This window comes from Phyllopteryx taeniolatus, chromosome 13 (genome assembly GCF_024500385.1).
Source record: "Phyllopteryx taeniolatus isolate TA_2022b chromosome 13, UOR_Ptae_1.2, whole genome shotgun sequence".
In the NCBI taxonomy this organism is placed as follows: Eukaryota; Metazoa; Chordata; class Actinopteri; order Syngnathiformes; family Syngnathidae; genus Phyllopteryx; species Phyllopteryx taeniolatus.
Genome location: NC_084514.1, coordinates 6,764,501 through 6,788,320, shown reverse-complemented (window position 1 = coordinate 6,788,320; position 23,820 = coordinate 6,764,501). Strand labels below are relative to the sequence as shown.

The 23,820-nt window shown below is 41.5% G+C and overlaps 1 protein-coding gene across 1 annotated transcript in view; it reads right to left on the bottom strand.

Moving 5' to 3' along the window:
• The window catches only part of aqr (aquarius intron-binding spliceosomal factor), a 58,393-nt gene extending 35,968 nt beyond the window's left edge, over nucleotides 1-22,425 (bottom strand). Inside the window, exons 1-19 of the mRNA XM_061795287.1 lie at nucleotides 22,297-22,425; nucleotides 21,808-21,915; nucleotides 21,043-21,099; nucleotides 20,920-20,960; nucleotides 20,814-20,849; nucleotides 20,616-20,736; nucleotides 20,406-20,546; nucleotides 18,384-18,452; nucleotides 15,977-16,077; nucleotides 15,809-15,885; nucleotides 15,317-15,381; nucleotides 11,797-11,913; nucleotides 11,587-11,700; nucleotides 9,710-9,813; nucleotides 5,950-6,052; nucleotides 5,246-5,366; nucleotides 4,968-5,109; nucleotides 3,684-3,862; nucleotides 1,780-1,947 (exon numbers count right to left, since the gene is read on the bottom strand). Of these exons, the coding sequence (XP_061651271.1) occupies nucleotides 1,780-1,947; nucleotides 3,684-3,862; nucleotides 4,968-5,109; nucleotides 5,246-5,366; nucleotides 5,950-6,052; nucleotides 9,710-9,813; nucleotides 11,587-11,700; nucleotides 11,797-11,913; nucleotides 15,317-15,381; nucleotides 15,809-15,885; nucleotides 15,977-16,077; nucleotides 18,384-18,452; nucleotides 20,406-20,546; nucleotides 20,616-20,736; nucleotides 20,814-20,849; nucleotides 20,920-20,960; nucleotides 21,043-21,099; nucleotides 21,808-21,900 (1,849 nt within the window). The 5' untranslated portion in view covers nucleotides 21,901-21,915; nucleotides 22,297-22,425. The remainder of the gene's footprint in view (nucleotides 1-1,779; nucleotides 1,948-3,683; nucleotides 3,863-4,967; nucleotides 5,110-5,245; nucleotides 5,367-5,949; nucleotides 6,053-9,709; nucleotides 9,814-11,586; nucleotides 11,701-11,796; nucleotides 11,914-15,316; nucleotides 15,382-15,808; nucleotides 15,886-15,976; nucleotides 16,078-18,383; nucleotides 18,453-20,405; nucleotides 20,547-20,615; nucleotides 20,737-20,813; nucleotides 20,850-20,919; nucleotides 20,961-21,042; nucleotides 21,100-21,807; nucleotides 21,916-22,296) is intronic.
• Nucleotides 22,426-23,820: the final 1,395 nt, after the last annotated feature.

Below are 23,820 nucleotides of genomic sequence, written 5' to 3'. Positions count from 1 at the left end.
TGACCAATTCGGGTACAGCATCTATTAGCGGGATGGCCAATATTTGAGGAAATAATGCATAACACGCATGCACAAAACATTATGGAAAACATTATGCCTCTGTCAGTCTACTGGACCACTAATCATCTTTTAAGGCATCATCTCCATACAATACTGCAAAGGGGACTCGTTAAAAATGGCTCCGCACTTTCATTAATCTGAGACGCTGCTTCTGTGCTGCCGTTTTGGTTAGCAACAGGGTTGAAATGGGCGCAGTGCTTTAACGTCCATGTGTGAACAAAAGCATGTATGATCTGAGATGATAACAGTTCATTTCAGATTATTTCCTGTGAAAGGGAGGTGTCTAATTAAAGGAAGTGTTAATTTTTCTTAACTGGATGACTAATTTGGGTATGATGTCTATTTGCTATGTGGAACATCATCAATAGAGAATGAGGTAAAAACTAACCCAAGCTGGTGTTTTTCTTCTTGTTCGCCTCCGTATGAACCTCCTGCCGTGTTTGTCACGCTGCCTCAGGAGATGAAACTGTAACCGGCATGTCGTGTTGTTTGTTGGGTTGTCATGACTCCAAGATTGACTGACGCCCTGTCACCGTTCCAGCGGCTGGTATCGCAAAGCGGAGGAGAAGCAGACAGCCGCTCGCGTGAAGTTAGCGGAGATGACAGCTCGCCCGCGAGCGTTGTTACCCCTTTAGTTGCGGCCCAACTCGAAAGAAGAACGTGCCTCAACTCTAAAGTGTCCCCAAGTGAGTTTAATCAGACACTCCTCTGGCTTTTGATTAGCCACTTCTAAAGTTGCCCCTGAGGTTGTACAATTCACAACGCCAGCAGAATTTGGAGAAAAATAAGCCTCCCTAACCAGTGAGACCTCAGCAAATCTCACGGGACTTGAGCACATCCCGTGAGACTTCAGATTATTGAGGATTCTAAAGCATTAACTTCACAAGTGTTTTTCATCTGGCTTTTTGTTTTGTGATGACAAAGACAAAAAACATTTTTGATTGTTTTTACTTGTTATTTTAAATGTGGTTGACTTGTTTTTACACTAGTATGACAGACAAAAACACCTGAACCGTCAATAAAGGTTTAAGGATGGGACACTTTGGCTGAGGAAAATAATATTTCAGTTTCCATTAATTCCAATGTGGGGAAACATGTTTCACAATCCAAATCCGATGGGTGAACCAATTATAAATGTGATACTAAAGATACACATTAAAAAAAAAATAAAAAAATTCACAAAAGGGGACAGTGGATATGCCATTTCTATTTCCATTCATTCCTAAGGAGAAAATGTGTTTCGCAACTCGACTCGCAATAGATAGTTAATGCTTATCATTTGAAGTTTGAAGCAAGTCCTGCTCCGGTGATTGGTTACCTTCAAGTCACACGGTGTCCACGGAAAAGTGAAAAGACATTGATTCACACTAGTGAATATGAGCATGGTTCTGCAGGGCTAGCACATTCTTCAAGGTTTACACATCCACAACCAACCAATGCGGCGAAATTAAATGAATTGAATAAGGTGGAAGGGGCACGCGGGGGCAGGGCCCGCAGCTCTCGGGCACTGTCGTCGTCGACCTCAGGTTAATGCGATGTTAATGCGAACAGGTCAGGTCTTACAGTGGATGTCACCATGACAACGCCACTTGTGACCCTCTCCCAAGGATCAGCTGCTGGGGATGATTGCTTTGATGGGAAGGATGGATATTGTGTCATTCTCTGTGTTAGAGTGTGAGTGTGAGTGTGTGTGTGTGTGTGTTCCCTTGTGAACCGCACCTTCCTCGATGACACGCCCCTGGTCATCCAGCATGCCTTGCACCTCGCAGCCCCGCACGTACACAAGGCCCGTTTGCTCCACAAAGGCTTGGCGCCGGTCGAAACGCGTGCCGTAGGCCATGTTGGGCCGCACCGTGATCAGAAAGCAAACGTCGTGCTTACGCAGCCCTGCGGAGAGGAGAGAGAGAGAGAGCATTTGAGAGTCAGATAAGACAGAAAGGTGGACGGGGACAGATCAGTGGCCTGGTGGAGGTAGGCGTCGGGCAACGAGGGAGAAACTGCCCTGTCAGCGTGCACCTGATCTTTAAAACATGAAGTCCTAATTATAGAAGCGGGGGGCAGGATAGAAAGTGATGTGATACTTTAGTCTACACTTAAATGTGAGGAAATAGATTATTAAAGATTCACATTTAAAAAGGTCTCGATGCAAGAGTTGGGAATGTTGAGTGTTCTGCAATGGCGTAAAAAAAAAAAAAATGTGGAAGTTTGACGGCTGGACTGAAGCAAAAAGTTGCCATCCTTTTCTGTAAATTTGTAGCAAGGAGCCATATCTGGTAACAAACTTCAGTCAAAATGGAGACCACAAGCCTCACTATTAGGTAAAAATGACTACAACTAAAATGTGAATTATATTACTCTAGTAGCGCATAAGAATAAATCTAATAATAACTGTACTCAATTTTGATGTTAAAATCTTGTAATGTCTTACAATAATTTTCTGGGTTTATTTTTTTTTATATTTTAATGAGTGCCTGAATAAAGGGTTAATATGTTCTTTCCCCCCCTTCTTAATATGATGAAGATGAAGGTAAACGTATACTAAAATGGACTGTACATTTACTGTAAATGTAATAAAAATAAAAAATAGTAAGAAGTACCCTTCGGTACTACAATCATTTTCTGGGGTTAAACATTTGAATAATAAAAAGTAGAGTTAACAATGGGTGTATGTGTGTGTGTGTGTGTATATATATATATATATATATATATATATATAAAACCAACACATATAATAATTGTATATATTTTATATCTTATAAAGAGTTCATACGTTCCTGGACAACCTACAAACGAAACTACTGTGCAATTACAACAAAGATTCTAATTTTTAACTTGACAGAAACATCTGTCATATTCATATATATTCATTCATTCATTTATTTTCTGTACCGCTTATCCTCACAAGGGTCGCGAGTGTGCTGGAGCCTATCCCAGCTGACCCTGGGCGAGAGGCGGGGTACACCCTGAACTGGTCGCCAGCCAATCGCAGGTCACATATAAACAAACAACCATTCGCACTCGCACTCACACCTACGGACAATTTAGTCTCCAATCAACCTACCACACGTTTTTGGGTTGTGGGAGGAAACCGGAGTACATGGAGAAAACCCAATCAGACACGGGGAGAACATGCAAACACCACACAGGCGAGGCTGGATTTGAACCCCGGTCCTCAGAACTGCGAGGCAGATGTGCTAACCAGTCGCTCACCGTGCCATCTAGTAAACGTATCTTATATTTGTCTATCATAATTATACACTGGTATGTACTAGTAATGATTAAAAAACTGAAAAAAAATTGTCAAGTTAGAAACTATATTGTAATGTACTAGAATAATTTCTGGGATTTAAAAAAATATATATTGTTAATAAATTTTAAGTACAGTAATATAATCTTTAACCCCTATACAGATAGAGTAGGCAAATTTATACACAATTTCAGCAAATTGAAAACAATTTCCACATTACACCCCGAGTTAGGCCACAGCATAAGCTACACCTGTGCAATTTAATGGGAGTCATAACAAAGGCTGTACGAACACTTTTGTCTTTCAATATAAAATAAATGAATTAAACAATTCTGCTCAAATAGTTTTTTGTTTTTTTTTACTTTTAAGTCGTTACCTTCCCACTCGTGCTTGATGTGATCCTGCACGTTGAGGTGGACGGTGACGTCAGCCCGCACACGCGCAGGCCAGCTCTCGCCAATGTTGGGCTTGGCCACTTCCACGATGGTGAAGGCGGTGATGGTTTGAGCCATCCTGGCCCAGCCGCCGAACACCACGCCGCCGTACTCGGATTGCCTGTGAGTGAGAGTGTGTGTGTGTGTGTGTGTGTGTGTGTGTGTGTGTGTGTGTGTGTGTGTGTGTGTGTGTGTGGTAGGACAGATGGAAAGGAGGGAGATAGTGAAAGGTGTGACAAGTGCCGCGGGCCGCTGTCGAGCTTGAAATGAGTTGGATTTGGGGCAGCGACAGACAGCACCGCCGCTGAGTTGTTTACTTTACGCTGAACAACAAGTAAAAAGTTGTGACACCGCTTGACATAATGGGAGCACTTATTATGTTAAGCAATGGGTTTCCAAATGCGCCATAGCGACTGTCAAAGTCTTTGAATTAAATATAATCAATGTGCCGTGTCGTCGCACCACAAGAGGGATCTTCATTCGTAAAAGTTAAAAAGGATGTAATTGTGCTCTTATTCAGTTCCAAATGGCTGGAACAATAAAGTGAACCCGTTATTTGATGAAAAACACATCGATTAGCTGTTTTGGTGCTTAGGCCAATGCAATAAGAGCATTGCTTTCCGCGCCATCGGGTGTCGTCTTAGTGCCAATTAAGTATATTCAAGAGTTGAAGCATGATTTAGGCAAGTTGTCGCCATCTTGTGGCATCTATAGGCTATTACAGAATAGTACACCCAGCATATTCACAGATTTTCCCATCTATCCTTTTTGTGCTCAGCAGGCTAAACCAATAAAAGCAGTCGTTTTGATGATGCCCATGTGCGATGTTATGTCAACTTGTGTTAGCATGTTATTTAAGCTAGTATTCTAGCTAATACAATTGATAAGCTTCATCTGAAGGTGGTTGATTTGTGCTAAAAAAATTAACTACTTCGTTTATGTAACCTGGGTTAATGATTGATTCTAGATGCATGATGTTGACGCTTTGCTGACTATTCTTTGTCTGTGTTATTACAGACCTCATTAAGTAAAAAATAAAAAAAATAATACAAACAGAATACCAGTCTGCATTTGAAATGCTTTGCATCTATAGGCAAAGACAAACCCATTTTTTGGGGGGGGGCATCAATCATTCATGCATTTTGCGATTCAAGGCAGGGCTCTGTCTCTATCCCTCAGCAAACAACACTGTTAATGTTCCCTGTTGCAGATAGTCGACAACCTACCAGGGCTTCATGCGCCACACCACGTCCTCTATGTCCTGTCTGATCTCGTAAGTGGACTCGAGGCGGAACAGGTTGAAGTTCCTCAGCAGGTAGTCATGGAGGGTCAAAAACTGGAGGTTAAGCTTGGGGAGGGCAAGGCAGCCTGAAAAAGACATGGCATGGGTGTATCACAGCAAGATTTTATATGGAGACACGGAGTAGCATGAGAGAGAACAGCAGTGAGTCAACAAAGATTAAGACGGTCATTTTACAGGTCACAGATTTATTTAATTTCAGACCTTCGCCAGAGAAGTACTCCGTTGGGACGATGTTCTCATCCCAGATGATCTTCTCAGTTGGATAAAGGGGCATCTGGTTCAATTGTTCAATCTGAGAGATTCTGCGCTCATGACGGGACACCTAAAACAGGGTAAAAAAACGTCAGAGGTTGTTGTCTGTTGTCCTTATTAAAAGAATAAGATTATGACCGATTATTGTTCCTAGGTATCTTAATATATTTGTGAAACACTTACTTCAATATACCCCAAGAATAAAGAATAAAGCGAGCGCCTGTAAAGATTTTCACTCTTGAAGGTGGCAATTCATCACCAAGCCCATAAATTACACTTGTCAACTAGCGTGGCAGATCCGTGCATGTGGCACATGCAGCAAATATAATGCAAAACAGAAATACACCCCTGCGACTACATCGACAATTTAGCCAAACAAGCTCTGCTAGCAATAATAAATAACTTGGTTAACTTATTTTTATAAGAATGTTACTTAAACATTGCCTTTACAGTTAATAATGACTTTACAATCGTTATAGTGTCGCTAGAATAGATCAAATCAACTCGCATTTCCTATCGGAACCGATTGTGTTCGACCTTAAATGCTGTGTTGTATTTTAGTGTACTGTAATGGCAGAGATGTTGAAATTTAGTTGGAACTTAATTAGAAGGCAAATGGAAGAACTGTGTGTAGGTGCAGGCCATGAACTTACCAGGAGCTCAAGAAGAACCGTTTTGTCATGGGTGGTGTCTTGGTCCTTGGGCAGCTCTGGCAACAGACACAAGTAAGATGCCACGCGGTGGAGCATATTGGGGCTGCGGGGAAAAAAATAGTGGCGGAAACAATTGATTACATTGTAATCGACAAACTATTTGGCACAGTAAGTACTGTTTTGAAATTTAAATACATTTTGGTCGAGGTGATACTAATGCTAAAAATAACGCTAACTAACTAATGATTATTTTAACGGTGCCTGCCTTCACATCTATGCAGTGAGGGGAAAAGCCTGTCACCAGCTGACTTAGACATACTAGCCTTGCTCATACTGGAATGGTTGATGCTAACATTAGAGTTGGTGTTTGCCCGTGGTGAAACATGTTTTGCATTAAAGCGATAGCGTAAGGCAGTAGTCCCCAGCCACCGGGCCGCAGACCGGGACTGGGCTGGGGGCCATTTGATACCGGGTCTAAAACTACCAAGACACCAGATGACTGAACATATTCCTAACTTAAAGGCAAGGTCCAATCCGTTTGCTCCATGACCGCCTGACTTGTGAGGGGTTCTCCTGTGGGGATGCCGCAGTAAGCAGCCTTATGCTATTCCTTGTGCTTATTAGCACTGCAACACAAAGCCGCTCCTCTGTTTGCTTGGACACTGGCGGTCCTGCTCCATCAGCACGTGTGCATTAAATGGGCCGCGCCGCATTGATGCGACAGGATTATGAAAATCAAAGTCTCCGCAAACTGAGGCGTGGCTTAATCAGGTTGACATGCAGTGACAAAGTGCCATAAAAAAGGGGGGCTCAGGGAGGAAGACAGGCTTTGGACACAAGCGTGACAGGCTGTGGACAGCCACACGTGGCCATTCCGTGTATCTGTGCACATACTCGTGACACCGCAACTGGGTGACAATAGTGCCAACGTTGCACTTTGCTGGCCGGTGGATGACCTGACATGGGCCTGCCCCTCGGCAAGAAGACACAAGCGCTCGCTGGCAGCATTGGCGATGACTGTACCAGGTCATGATTGACAGCTGAGCCACTGGCATGCACTGGAACCGGTCTGCTGGTATATATTTTATATCTTATAAAGAGTTCGTATTATTTTACACCCTGCCGGGTTGTTTTGACCCTATTGACGTGGGGTAATCTAGCGACATTAGAAAAGTAATGCTGCTTTTTCACTGCTAGGTTTGACTGGACCCTATTCGCCTCTGTTGGACATGATTTCCCAATTTATTAATAAAAGGATAAACGGTTTCTTGTATTTAAAGCATAGGTAAGCCGCTAGTTGTATCCAACAGGAGACTGTGAGCAGACACAAAATGGACTGCTGCAGCAAAGCGGAGATTATGGTGTAAACAACAACAATAGAGAACAAGCGTCTTCTATATTTACTTCTCGGCATAGTCATAGGGAGACAAATTGTATCCAAGAGGAACCTGTAGGCAGAAAGAAAAGTAGGGCCTATTTTTTTTCCAGAGACCTGCAGCAAAATGGAGACTGTGGAGTAAAGAACAAAAAGAGGAGACTGACGGAAGACACAAAATGGACCTCTGCAACAAAGTGGAGACTGCGGAGTCAAGAACGACAATGGAGAACGTGGTTCTCATGCATTTACTTTTTGATGTAGGGAGAGAAATTTTATCCAAGGGGAGACTATGGGCAGAAAGACAAGACAACTCTGCAGCTAAGTGGACTGTAGAGGATACTAGGTTCGCTTTACTCATCTCATTAACTTTCTTTTCACACTTGCATCACAAGTGAGACAACAGGGAAGTGATGACCTGAGGTTCAACTGGAAATGCCTTTTGAAAAATGTGAATATACCAAGATATCGAAAGAGTAAAAGGCCCTAAAGTGAGGCTAGAACTAAAAGCTTAACACAAAATACATACAGTAACGATCTTTCATTGCATTTCACAAAGTGCTGTCTTTGATCATGTATTAAATTCATTTGCTTCCCTAAAATGACACTCGGTGGGGCTTTATGCAAGTGTCAGAAGCTTCTATTTATAGGCAAAGCTGAGCAATAATACTCGGTTTGTGTGTTTTGGGGAATTAGTGGATAAATTCGGAGCGACGGGTGACTGGGAGCTTAGTGAGAGGGTTGCGCGGCAGGAATAAAGTGGCATTAGCATGAGTTGCTCAGATGGGGGGGAAAATTGCCTCGTTAAATCTGATAGTGGCTTATTTCAGAGGGTGGTGGTGGAGGGGTGGGAGTTACCCAGGGTGACAGTTGCGGATCGGGGAACAATGGCGTGCCGGCTCCTGCCAAAAGCTGGAAGCTGGGGGGGGGGGGCTTGCGGGAATACGTGAAATGATTCAGCAGGAGTATTAACCCGATTCAGCAGCGCTCGGCTCATAACCCTCAAAAAGAGACGACAGTGTGAGGTCCAAGCACCTCTAATCTACGGCAGTAGAGGATGATGGATGGTGACGCAAATTTTATGTTGTGTCAGGCCAAAGGTTAGCAAGACGTTTTTTCTTAATGAATGCCGGCCATCATAACACTGGCAATGAACTTGATATTGATGTCTATTTTTAGTAATTGAGACAATGGCAGTTGTCTTATTTCCTGTGTCCCCAACATGCAACATATTTCAATCAATCTCCTGATCTACTTTTCTATCTTCCTTCAATCACTCACATCAACCATAATATTCATCTTACCATCGAGCTATCTTCTCATCTATCATCCATCCACCAATCCATATATCCAGTATCGCCATTCCTCCCTCCCTCCATCCATCATATAACCATCTCTCCACCTATCTATCTATCATCCATCAATACATCCATCCGTCTTTCTACCCTGTTCGTCTATTTTTCGATCTATCAGAGGAGACGAAGGCAGAAAGAAAACGGACGGCTGCAGCGAGGTGGAGACTGTGGAGTACAATAATGCAGTGGACAGCTAGCATTAGCATGTGTGCTCATTTTCATCATTTCTAGAAGTGCCGTGTCCAAGTTTCCTCAGAATAGCTTTGGTTTTCGTTTGGCTTCTATTTGTCCCGCAATGTGAAAATTCCAATATTTTTCTTTTGATAAATATTTATACGGATGTCAAGAGAGTATGGTACTTGTCTGTGTTGTGTTGGAGTTGAAATAGAGCCAACCATATTGTCCCTTAAGAAATATGACACACACTTTGGCTGAACATAGGCATTCTAGTAAAACCCATGTTAAATACGAGTTATGAACCCTTACGTCCGCCACCAAACAATTTGTCCACTTTAAAATTTTAAGCGAGCCATGCACATTGCGCTAACATGGCAAATTAAGGATCAATTACTGTACAAGGATCAATTACGCATGCTTAACAGCTACACAAAAATCAGTCTGAGCCTCGTTCAGCAGGCTAAACTTTCCGAGGCCCTCATAAATCTGATTATAATGTTAATTTTCAGCTGAAACGGCAGCAAAGGCCGCACAACGGAGCAGTCTATTAAAGCCGGTGTGCTTTTTGGCTCTTTGGCAAGCTAATATGACGTGGCAAACACAGCTGTTCAAAGAGTTTATTCTCAAGCCGCTGCAAATCGATTAAATTAATGAGGCGTGCCTCTTGCTCTCTCACTACTACCAGCTGCTTGTCACAGGGGGCAGGTCTGGCTGCCGTTTAGCGGCGGCACTCAGGCGGCAACACCGATGCCGTTTATCACCGACTTAAAACGGGGACGCAGAAACATAGATGCCCGCGTGTCAGATGAGGTCAAAACAGCAGCTTATGGAAACATGCATTTTTCTCATTTACCTGAGAGCGCCAAAATGTTTGGTCAGGGATTCCCGAGTGTCCACTGCGGCTACGTTGGACAAAGCAAAGTCGCGCAGCTCCGGGAAATGAGCAAAGGCTGCTCTCTGCAAAAAAGAAAGGTCACATTCATGTGTAGGTAAATGTGCGAGGAATTGGTAAGTGTGGTGCAGTGGTCCACACAGCTAAGTTTCGGACGGTCGGATGTCAATTAGTGGAAGATATAGTAGTAGTAGTAGTAGCAGCAGCACTGCAAAACCCACGCACCATTGAATGCATCAAGTGGGACAGCACAATTAGTGAACATTAGGGCTGTCACAATAAATGTTTATGAACTGATTATTGTTGTTTTTGGTATTGCCATCATTAATAATTAAAACAAAATAAACAACAATTGAGCAATATCACAGAGCTACATCTTGGGTACTGATTAATGCGAAGGGGTACTATTTTGATAAACACTTCCGAGGCTGCTTCAGTTTCAATTACAGGGTATTAATAAAAGTAAAAGTAGATGTTTGCTTTTATGGAAGACTGCACAACTCAAAATATTTACTGTTAAGAAGCTGAATTCAAGGGCTTTGAAAATTTTTAAGTCAAACAATGGCTCTAAACGATTACTGTAATTTCTCGTGTATAATCCGTACCCATGTATAATACGCACCCCCAAAGTTGACCTAAAAATTCTGGAAAACCCTTCAACCTATGTATAATGCATTTTTACAATGCATGACTTTGCTTCTACCAATATGATCAAAACATGAAGTATTATCTGTATTTTGTTAAAAAAAAATGTAAATAATTATTCTGAAGTTAAGCACTTTATTTGAACACAATCTTTTTTTTATTATTTACCCGCTCTTATTTTGAAATTCACAGCCCTACTTTTATTTAGTAAATTAGAAAACACACAGTTGTGCTCATATGTTTGATTACCCAGGCAAAATTTGTAACAAATTTGTATTTCAATGGGATTCAAATTAAACGGTCAAGCATTTCAGAAAAGCATTATCATTAAACAAAACATAACCATAAAAAAATTAATGATGGCTGTTGTTCAGTCAGTCATATTTAAATAATAATACAAAAATAATAATAATAAAAAATATTTCACAAATTCTGCCACGGTATGTAAACTTATGAGCACAACTGTACATATATGAAATCATATATAGTCGTAACCCCTGTCATATTGGAATGAAAGTGTAGGCTACACCTTTTTTATATCTACTAGGTGGATATAATAAAAAATGTGCACTAAAAATGCGCATTATAGAGGGGAAATTACGGTACTCGATTAATTGCTGCACTCTAACTCTGCATGAAGAGTAATTTTATCCAAGAGGAGACTTAGGGCAGCAAGAAACCAGCATTGCAGCCAAGTGGAGACGGTAGAGTACAAAACTGCAGGTTGTTTATTAATTTTGTCTTTTTAGCCTCATCAAATGTTATAATTATAATGCTGAATCTGCTTAACCACTAAGCATCAATGATTAGCATCATCTAGTTAGCATAAGCCGGATTGTGTCACCAAGTTAGAATTATGTAGTGAGCATCAATGATTAGTATAATCGAGTTAGCATTAGCTGGTAAGTGTTTGTTGGTTAGCATCATCGAGTTAGCGTTAGACGGTTAGTGTCAAGTGGTTAGCATCAATGATCAGCATCTCATCATCTCGTTAGTAAAAGCCAGTTAGTGTCATCTAGTTAGCATTAATGATTAGAATCATATGGCTAGCATCAATAATTAACATAATATAGTTGGTATCAGCTGGTTAGTGTCATCTGGTTAACATCAATTATTAGCAGCACAATCTAGTTAGAATCAGTCAGTTAGTGTCAGCTGGTTAGCGTCAGTGATTAGTGATTTGTGGTTCTTACCTGTAGCGATGTGATTCTATCATAGTGCAGCGTGGTCATCTCCTTCTCCGTCAGGGCGTTTCCCGTCTGGTCGTTAATCTCGAAGCCGGTGTAGAACTTGAGCATGTCGAGTAACTGTGCGGGATGGGAGCGCACGAGTCACGTCATTCATCTTCTCGCCATTCAGGCAGCTTGTGCGCCAATTGTGTTGTAAGGGTGTTGGCCTTGTACCTGACAGAAGAGGTGGCCCTCTTTTTCCCGCTGGGTGAGGCTGGAAAGGTGGCAACTGACTACCAGGTGGGAGTCATCTAGCACTGTGTTGAACCAACGCCTGGTGGGCAGCAGGGCCTAGAAACAGAAGACATAATAATAATTACTTTTAAAGCAAAATGGTAATATACAGTCCCCTGAAACTTCACCTACACATATAATTAATATCCATTAGAAATAAATCACTTTATTACACATACCAAGAAAAGACACTTCAGTATTGTCTTATGGCATTACAGCAAGTGTGAAATTGAATAAACTTTGGCCGCACTGCATTTAAAAAAACCTTCAGCCTCGGAAATGTTTCACTTACCAACACAAAAGTTCGTAGGCAAGTCAATCATGATTATACACACCAAAAAGTCTAAGGAAGCCATGTCAGAAAATTTGGATTCCAAGCAGCCATTTTAGGCTGATTTTGCTCATTTTCCAGGGACTCGTCCTCACAGTTTGGAAAATTCATTCCCTGAGGCCAATTTCACTTGCCAACGTGAAATTTGGGAGATATGTCCATCATGATTAGACCCACAAAAAGTCTGAAGGAACCACCTCTAAATTATGCTTCCGAGCGGAAAGTTTAGTGTTTCTTTTGGCCAGTTCCAGAGGTCTCATACTTGAGATTTTGTCCGATTGCCACCATCATTGAACCACATATAGACGGATGGGCGATATGTTGCGAAAAGTGTGAACTTTTGTCACTGCGTATGGGTGGAACACAGCAGCAATTTTGATGACTCGTCATAAAACAAGTTAAAAGATCAGAGCTTGACCAAATGTCTTGCATTTAATGATGGCCCTGCCATAAAGAGTCACATGCACCCACTAAAGCAGCAATGTGTAGACACAATAACGCTGCGATTTTCTTCAAACTCTGTAAATAATTTGTCTGACTAACTTCTGCTAGGGATTTTCATCCCCTATGGACTCCAATCGGAAGCAGGTATCCCAAACAGATGGTTGGCGCTAAGTTGAGAGGCTTTTTTGACTACGCCATCTAGTGCATGGTGTCAAAGTTTGATGATGGTTTTGTGGATTCGCCATGAAAATGGGAGATGTGATGGACTGCTCAATGCCGCATGCAGCTTAAATTATTATTGCGGTTGCGCGAGTATCATCTGAACTGTCTCTAATTTATGCTGAGGTAAAATCATAATTACATTAAATTATCTGTATAACTAGGCCGTAAATATAAAACAATTAAATGAAAAAGCGTAAGTATAGCGGTAGCTGAGTGTGCCTTATTGTGCCGTGTGACCATGTATTCTTATGCCTGTGTACAAACTATTTTTTTTCACCCCAATCGTTACCTCGAAACCACGTATACCTGGACTGTTGTAAACAAGGGACCTCCTGTATTGAATGCAATGAGATTCTCCAGTTGTTATCAATCGCTACAAAGCCAGTGTAGTATGAAGCGAAACCTCACAGGAGGCACACAAGCTCAACAAGAGAGTCGACAGAATCAGGACTTTGATCTCGCCTGGTTCATCCCTGATGTCTTCTCTTCTTGACGGAATACTGGCAGCGACACAGCGTTAGCATAGAAGGGACAACTTGATTTAGTTGCTGGTGGTATCACAATAACACAAGGGGGGACTGAAAGCTGTCAAAATGAGATAGCAGAGCGGCTTTGGCGGCAATAAATCAGCTCAACTTGTTGACAAACTGACAGCCTGAGCAAAAGGGTTACTAGTTTCCACAAAAACAAAAAGGCCGCATAGAAAATGAGATTGAATACTGAATTCAAAAATGAACTGACAAGATCTCTTCAAAGGCTGCATAACTGCAGCAATTGATACCGCTTCTCTTTTATCCAACAATAATCTTTAATCAACCTAGGCATAATAAAACAGCCAAGAAGAAGAGGGATCTTCTCCCCATCCCCTCTGCCTTTATTTCTACAGAGAAGTATAGCTTTCAGGCGATGAAGACTTTGTAACAGGAGAAGGCTTGAAGGACAGGGAGCTCGTCTCTGGAGACAGCGGGCGGGCTGGCTGGCTGGCCGACGGCCGATGCGAGGAACAGCAAGGCCGGCCTGTCAGCAGGATGGAATCTATAGAGCGCTCCCAGCTGTAACGTGAGATGTGCACACGCAGCAACACCTTATTGTGTCTCTATCCTTGGTTTCGACTAGTATCTTCAAGCAGTTTCCCCATTAAACAATTTTAAAAGCTGAGTGTTTATCAAGGGCATTTGTCCGATACTGTCTATGTTCAGCGCTTAGAAACAAGAAGAGACCATCCAGCATCATGATGTGCTCTTCAGACTTTCAATTTCAGTGACCTCTCTACGTTTGACCATACTGAACAGTAATAAGGGATTTCTAAGTGAATTCACCTTTTTACTTAAATTTTAGAAGTCAGAAATGAATCAAGCGTCACATTCAACCCATGTCATATTGTGTTCACAAATGTGTATAAATGTACAGTAAATTCCCATTTGTCGTGAGGGATCGGGGGGGGGTATACGACCGACCCACAATAGTTGAAAATGTGAGATGAGACCATATTACAAAAATGATTTTTACAATGTGCTGATTTTTTGGGGAGTGTGGCTAAGAGAGACAGTGACATGCACTGGTGTCATTGTCAAAGAATATAATCTTTGACATAAAATGAATTAATTATTCATCCTTTTAAAGTAATGATGCTAGATTTTGTTTAATTCATTCATCTTCCGTTCCGCTTATCTTCACTACGGTCGCGGGCGTGCTGGAGCCTATCCCATCTATCTTCCGGCGAAAGGTTGGGGGGGGAGGGGGTACACCCTGAACTGGTCGCCAGCCAATTGCAGGGCAGATAGAAACAAACAACCATTCGCACTCACATTCACACCTTCGGGCAATTTAGAGTCTTCAATTAATGCATGTTTTTGGGATGTGGGAAGAAACCGGAGCGCCCGGAGAAAACCCACGCAGGCACAGGGAGAACATGCAAACTCCACACAGCCGGGGCCGGGATTTGAACCCCGTTCCTCAGAACAGTGAGGCAGATGTGCTAACCACCGCCTTTGTTTAATTGATACTTGATTAACATGGGGTTTACATCCCATTAGCATTGTCTTTCTGGGTTTTTCGGGAAACGATGCATGTGCACGCCTTCATCCGGAACGAGTGTAACGGGGTACAGCCATGTATTTATATAAACATTTTCTTCAAAAAAGAGGCTTAAAGCCGTTTTTTGCCAGTCTCAGCTGAAGGTTACTGCCAACTTAAACATAAAACAGAGAGAATTACAAACAACCACATGGTTGCAGTAGGTTACACATGCATACAATACAACAATTTGTACTCACAGGCTTATATTCTCCACTACAGTATTTCCGGAATTTATCGTGTATAATGCACACATGTATAATACACCCCCCCATCCCTAACCTTTAACTTTGATCTTGTATACTGAAAACCAACCACGTTCAGCATAACTTCCGTACATGAAAACTAACGGTGAAACCCATTTTGGGTGAAAATGTGGCATCCTACCTCCAGGTCGATCATGAGTTCAACAAATCTCTCGGAGTAGTGCACCTTTTCCATGGTGATGCTCCCTACATGGAGGGGGGGGGGAAAGGCATGGACATGTTAGTTAGTAAATAAAGGCACATAGTCAAAGTGAGAGACACAAACAAATGTGAGAAGAAGGCACACAAACGCGTCGACAACACCAGCATGTGCAGCAGGTTTTGGGAATGATGTGGACCCTGCTGGCTTTGCAACTGTAATCTATTGTGTCAGCTCTGAATTCGACAAACACACAAATGTTTTCCAGGTGGGTGGTGGTGGCGCGGGTGCTCAGTGTCGGCCTGAATTACGAGCTGGTGACGGTGTGGCAGCGGGGGCTCACGCTCCTGCACGACCCCGAAAAGGGAGGGACTGGCAAATCTGATAGAAAAGGTGACTCTTTTATTGATATTTGATCCGTGTTATTCCAGGCTGAGTACCACCACAATGAGGGGAATAATAATTCAGATTTACCTGACGCTGGAATTGACTCGAGGACCCCGTGAAACTTTTTAATGAGAGACGAGAGGAAAGTTCGCTCCTTTTTAGCCCTGGAAGACGACAACAAAAAAGAACAAAGGAGGAGGGAATCAGAGGCAAGATTTTGGTTTGTTAGACCGAGCAAAAGAGAATCTGATTAACTGCTCAGCCGCGTCGGCATCCATCTTGTCGAATTTCTTCCTGATGAGATTCCAGAACTTCTGCAGCTTGGGAACTTTCTTCAGCTCTTGTTGGAGTCGGGACTGGAAAAATGTGACAATAAATTAAAAAAAATTAATAAAAATAAAAAAATCAGTCCTTTTGTCACTTTCGCCTCCAAGATTCAAAACAACTTTGAGTTCACTTAAAAATGTATGGACAAATATGCCTCAAAAGTCAAGCAAAACCCTAAATTGTCCTTTGTTGTGAATTTGAGTGTGAATGGTTGTTTGTCTATTTGTCTACTGTGATTGGCTGGCGACCAGTCCAGGGTGTACCCTGTCTCTCTGAGCTGGGTTCAGCTCCAACACACCCGTAAGCACTATGGAAAATGGTTGGAAGTCAAACAAAACGATCATTATGCGTGAAGCTAATGGTTTAATTTGTGTTGTGATCTCCTGCATCCTCCTCTCGAACACCAACTGCCCTCATGTCTTCCCTCAAGACATCCATCAACCTTCTCTTTGGTCTTCCTCTAGCTCTCTTGCTTGGCAGCGCCATCCTCATCATTCTTCTACCAATATATTCACTATTTCTCCTCTGGACGTGTCCAAACCATCGAAGTCTGCTCTCTCTAACTTTGCCTCCAAAACATCGAACCTTGGCTGTCCCTCTGATAAGCTCATTTCTAATTTTATCCAACCTGGTCACTCCGAGAGCGAACCTCAACATCTTCATTTCCGTCACCTCCAACTCTGCTTCCTGTTGTCTCTTCAGTGCCACTGTCTCTAATCTGTACATCATGGCTGGCCTCAGCACTGTTTTATAAACTTTGCCCTTCATCCTAGCAGAGACTCTTCTGTCACATAACACACCTGACACCTTCCTCCACCCGTTCCAACCTGCTTGAACCCGTTTCTTCACTTCCTGACCACACTCACCATTGCTCTGGACGGTTGACCCCAAGTATTTAAAGTCATCCACCCTTGCTATCTCTTCTTCCTGTAGCCTCACTCTTCTCCCACCATCCCTCTCATTCATGCACATATATTCTGTCTTACTTTGGCTAATCTTCATTCCTCTGCTTTCCAGTGCATGCCTCCATCTTTCTAACTGTTCCTCCAGCTGCTCCCTGCTTTCACTGCAGATCACAATGTCATCTGCAAACATCATGGTCCACGGGGATTCCAGTCTAACCTCATCTATCAGCCTATCCATCCCCACTGCAAACAGGAAGGGGGTCAGGGCTGATCCCTGATGCTGTCTCATCTCCACCTTAAATTCGTCTGCCACACCTACAGCACATCTCGCCACTGTTCTGCTGCCCTCGTACATGTCCTGTATTATTCTAACATACTTCTCTGCCACTCCAGACTTCCGCATGCAGTACCACAGTTCCTCTCTGTGTACTCTGTCATAGGCTTTCTCTAGATCTACAAAGACACAATGTAGCTCCTTCTGACCTTCTCTGTACTTTTCCATCAACATCCTCAAGGCAAATAATGCATCAGTGGTACTCTTTCTAGGCATGAAACCATACTGTTGCTCGCAAATACTCACTTCTGTCCTGAGTCTAGCCTCCACTACTCTTTCCCATAACGTCATTGTATGGGCTCATCAACTTTATTCCTCTATAGTTCCCACAACTCTGCACCCTTGTTCACCCTTGTTCTTAAAAATGGGCACCAGCACACTTTTCCTCCATTCCTCAGGCATCTTCTCACACGCTAGAATACTATTGAAGAAACTGGTCAAAAACTCCACAGCCACCTCTCCTACATGCTTCCATACCTCCACAGGAATGTCACCAGGACCAACTGCCTTTCCATTTTTCAACCTCTTTAATGTCTTTCCAACTTCCACCTTACTAATCATTGCCACTTCCTGGTCCACCACACTTGCCTCTTCTACTCTCCCCTTCTCTCTCATTTTCCTCATTCATCAACTCTTTGAAGTATTCTTTCCATCTAGCTAGCACACTGCTGGCACCAGTCAACATATTTCCATCTCTATCCTTAATCACCCTAACCTGCTGCACATCCTTCCCATCTCTATCCTTCTGTCTGGCCAGCCTGTATAGATCCTTTTCTCCTTCTTTAGTGTCAAACCTGCCATACATGTCATCATATGCCTCTTGTTTGGCCTTTCCCACCTCTACCTTTGCCCTGTGTCACATCTCAATGTATTCCTTTCGGCTCTCCTCGGTCCTCTCAGTGTCCCACTTCTTCTTAGCTAACTGTGACTCTAGTGTACTCTAAAAAACATGTTTGGGGAACGTGGGAGGAAGACAGAGACCCAGAGAAAACCCACTCATGCACGGGGGAGAACAAGCAAACTTCACACCGGAAGGCGGAGCCCGGATTCGAACCCGGAGCCTTTCTGTATTAATACATAGTGTCGATGATCTTACTGGTATGAGGCACATCCACATAGGCAGAGAGATGAGCTGTTGCACCTGCTCTCGGATCAAATCTACCTCCTGTGACGGACGGACAGAGAGAGAGAGAGAGAGAGAGAGAGAATTTATATAATGCAACAATGATTTTTTTCTTTCTTTTTTTACTTCACCACAGAAACAAAATTCCAGCCCTGAAATATTCAGAGGGTTTTATAGGGGCACACCAATAGTGAGTATGCCACTATAGCACATTTTCAAATGAGACCTCTGCAGTGCTTCAATGCAGCACTGGACAACACCACAGTGACCAAAATGATGTGGAACAGAGCAATACTGACACCTTGTGGACAAAATAATGGATTAAGGAGTTTATGTGATTAAATGTGCAGCTTTTCAAGGACAGGTAACTGCAATCAAACAAAAGCACTTGACTGTAAAAAATACAGAAATACTAGAGCAAATATTAGAATACAAAAGTATGAGAAAATAATGCAACATGGTAGAAATGACAAATAGATACCGTGAAAAAAAATACAAAACGATAAGGAAATTTTTTTTTTCATGCTGCACTGATATTCATGTGTTATAAATGAGATAATTTCCATGTACTGCCAAAATCATATTGCTAGTTATGACGTCTGCTAGCGGCACGGTGGACGACTGGTTAGAGCGTCAGCCTTACAGTTCTGAGGACCCGGGTTCAATCCCCGGCCCCGCCTTTGTGGAGTTTGCATGTTCTCCCCGTACCTGCGTGGGTTTTCTCCGGGCACTCCGGTTTCCTCCCACATCCTGAAAACATGCATGAATTGGAGACTCTAAATTGCCCGTAGGTGTGTGAATGTGAGTGCGAATGGTTGTTTGTTTGTATGTGCCCTGCGATTGGCTGGCAACCAGTTCAGGGTGTGCCCCGCCTCCTGCCCGATGATAGTTGGGATAGGCTCCAGCACGCCCGCGACCCTAGCGAGGAGAAGCGGTTCAGAAAATGGATGGATGGATGGATGACGTCTGCTAGGCTACACTGTATTTATTTACGTAGTGCGGCTCGAACACAAGGTTATACTTCTTGTCCCTCGCGTAATATGCTCCCTGTGGCAACTCGGTATGCCTCTATACCATAGCAAAAATATGAATGCAGTGAGCCCAAGCATATTTACCATTCTTGAATTTGCACATTTGCAGATTTTTTTTAAACCTTTTCTCCGTTATTTTCTAAGAACTTCTTCTACGAGTGCTTTTTGTGCTCGGGCCAAAGCAGTGACATTATTACTTTGGCGCCATCTGGTGGGATCTTGGTGTTGTTAAGTTTAATTATTTCATTTTTGTTTATTTCATTTGCATTTCAGATGCCCTGTTTTGTTGTCCGTTTTCAAACTCACCTTGTGCGCGGTCAAAAATTTAAATATGTTTCTGCTTTTCTTCCGATGCAGTTACTAATAATAGTTGGTGTTGTCTACTTTGCTGGCAAAATTTGTCTATATTCTCTAACATATATTATTGAGTATAAAGGTCACAAGATGAGTTTAATAACTTTTTTTGCACACAGACCATCCTGACAGCTTGTGTTACATATAATATATACAGACAACAAATTACTGAGGTACAGAAAATAAGTCAATCAGTCCGATAATTTGGGAGAAACCTGCAACCACATAAAAGCCATGTTTTCGTTTTCTTTAACTCACCCCTAGTGCATACCTTGAGTGCAAAACCAAAGAACCGTGGTACGTAAGGTACCATGCGGTGTACCGAGCACTGTCTAAGCCCTATTGATTATGTAACATGGGTTCATGATTGTGTACATACTAGATGCATGGTGTTGGTGCTTTATGATTCGCTCCGTTTGAAGTGCTTTGCCGCCACTCTGCGGTATACATACGCAATTACAAATCTTTTCAGCAGGGGCATCAATTATTCACTACCTTTTGCTCTTCATGATACGGGTCGGTCCCTATCACCTGGGAATAGCTGGGGTACCATAGTGTACTCTCCCTACGCCTAGTAATTTGTGTATTAGATATAAGTCATGATACGTACAAGACTATTGAAGCAGTGGTCGAGAAACTCCAGCAGCACCGTTTGCTCCTTCAGGGTGAGGCCGCCTTCATCGCCCGCCAACAGGGCTTCCATCACGCATTTGAAAAAGAAAGAAAAATGGCCAGGCTCCTTTTTGAACACCTGATAAGAGAGAGTGTTAGCGCTTAATAAAGTTGGTCAAAGTGTAGTATATAAAATAGTATTTGTTACCTCCCAGGCTGGCACATTTTCCCTGAACTTCTCATTGACAATGCAGCAAATAGACATGAGGAAGGCGTTGCTGGACACCTCCGGAGTGTAGTTGAGCCAAAGGTAGTTCTCCAGGTACTGACTGCAAGGAAATTACATAATATATTTAGATTTAGTCATATTTTTGTTTGTAATAAAAAGAGGAGTAAAACACAGCACCTGAACTCCAGCAACATGATTTTTCTGATGGCAAATCTGGAAAGGAAATGACAAAATAAACAAAATGTGAAACAGATTGATGACAAAAATGTTAGGAACCACTTACTTGGACATGAGAATCTCTTTTTCATAAATATCCTCCATCACCTGAACACAAAGAAGGCAACATTTTTAATTATCTTAATCATTATGGTTAGCATCAAACTGACAGCAATGCACACAAACTCACCTTAGGGTCAAACGGCAATTTGTTTTTTGCATGAGGGGCCCAATATTTGTTAGCCAGCTGAAACAAAACAATTTTAAAAAATAGTTAATAATCTGTTAACAAATTCTTACAGGTAGGGATTTTTAAATCTATAAAATTCTACCCAGAATTTGAACAGTTTTTAGGGTTTTTGCATTTCAGAACATAATTTCTTGAATGTTTGTACAAAACATACAATTATAATCCATTGGGGGCGAAAAAAAACATTATTTCTTTCAAATTTACAAAATTATGTCAGTTAATTTTAGTTGTTAAGGATTTTGTTTAATTCTCCAATTTGTCTTTTCATAAGTGTGCTTTCTTAGCTTTATCGTACTCATTTTTTTTAAAACTACAAAATTCTGTCAGACGAGGGAAATTTTTTAGGAATACATTTTTTTTGGGGGGGGGGGGGGAATGTCAACCTCAAAATGTAATATCTTAAATGTGCGTAAAGCCAAAACAATGCAAAATAGGGGACCGTGGCAAACATCGATAACTATTGCAAATACTACCTGTGTTATTTTGTTTGAGGGGTTCAACATACGTTTTACAGCTGAAAAAACATAATACAAATCAAATGATACTCAATACAACACAATTAATCATCAGTAAAAAATGTATTCCATCAACAGCAAGAACATTTTGGGGGATTTTTTAAATCATAATTCCATTCCTTAAATTTGCGTTTTCTTGGGTGACCACATTGCACATTGATCACTATTGCAGATATGTGTTTATTGTTACCTGTGTGACATATTCTGCATTAATCTGCGACACAGAGGGCGCCGCAACCTTTTTAGCCGGGCTTTCCTTCTCCGTAGTGGTTGTCCCGAGCATTATTTTCGTCGACAACTGTCAGCAAAACAGATCACATGGACATTGAGCTTGTGCAAAACATAATATACACATAAGCGAAATAAACGACACTTCTCGGGGGAACCTCAAAGAGCAAAGCTAGGTTGACAAAGTTCTTAACTAACTGAACATGTTGCTAACTTGTACATATTAAGGCAGAGGAGCTATTAAAATATATCAATAATATGCTGTTAGAAGTTATTTTAGGCGACACAATATAAGTACAATAGTGTTTTAAAATAAGACGACTGCGGATACATAATTTGCCTGGCTGAGGCAATGTGCACACATACCACCATTTCTCATTATGTTCGCGAATCTCCATTGTCTTCTGAGACTTATAAAAATAAAAAACGAAATTTTAACTGTATAACAGACCTTTATTTTCCTTTCAGCATGGATGAGAAGCAACGTTGTGTGTGTTTGCTTCACGCATGTACACAATACAACACGATGAAATGGGACGCACTTCCGTGTTAAAGTCCGGGAAAAAATGTATTCCGACGGGAACATAGGACGGGCAACAACAAAGGTTCCTACTGTAAGAATACGTTAAAAAAATAAAATAAATACTGAACAGTTAATTAAAAAGTAATTGTTGTTTGGAACAAAACAAAAAGTAAAAATAAATAAATTACAACTATAATTATTATATCATTAGTGGTTGTATTTGTCATATTAGTATCAACATTAATGGGTTAAAATCGGAGACATAATGAACACGAATGCTATCATTTTAACAAACTATCCCGACACAAACCTAGTCCCAAGAAATCCTAAAGAAACACCGCGTAAATTTAAACTTTAATTAATACGTTTAATAAATACTTTTCGAAAGTAAATGTATTTGAATATGCAAATAAATCTTACGTACATTTAATGTAATATAGTTTATAAAAGTACATTTAATAAAATGAGAATTCCCAAGGTTTTGGATATTCGATAAGCATTTTTGTAGTTTTTAAACACGGTAAGTCTCCACTGCAGTGGCATCGAAACTTACTGCATATTGTATTGTATTAAAATAATAATACACATAAAATATAATAGTAATTACAAATAATAATCAAGAATCCGCCTGTGTGGAGTTTGCATGTTCTCCCCGTACCTGCGTGGGTTTTCTCCGGGCACTCCGGTTTCCTCCCACATCCCAAAAACATGCACGTTAATTGAAAACTCTAAATTGCCCGTAGGTGTGAATGTGAGTGCAAATGGTTGTTTGTTTGTATGTGCCCTGCGATTGGCTGGCAACCAGTTCAGGGTGTACCCCGCCTCCTGCCCGATGACAGCTGGGATAGGGCTCCAGCACGCCCGCGACCCTAGTGTGGAGAAGCGGCTCAGAAAATGAATGGATGGATGTATTCAGGTAAAGCGCTTTGCTGCATTTTTGTTGGTATAAAATGTGCTTACAAATAAAGACTGATGATTTATTGATTTAAAAAACAATGACTGGAAGGATGTGTATTTTAATAAAAATATACAGTAATATAAAAGTAAATATATATATATATATATATATATATATATATACTAAGATATAGCAGAAAGATTAACCATAATAATAATAAAAATATAGTTAATAATATACATTATAAAACAAAATAAAAAGATTAAGCTCGCACATGGAGTATATGTTTTGAAGGGGGAAAGTGCACTGTAAAAATACAACGAGCCCGAATAGAGCTTTTTATGCGACCTGCTTATTTTAGGCAGCAGAGGGAGACACATACCATCCAATAGACTTATTCTATGGCCTCCTGGTTCAGCAGCCAGTTTGAGCTTTGAGGCGAGGCTTTGACCTGAACACAAGCTCGGCTTTCAAAATACGTCAACACACACACACACACACAAAATAGCCATTATGAAACAAAACGAACAAACATGTAAACAAACAAAACCAAA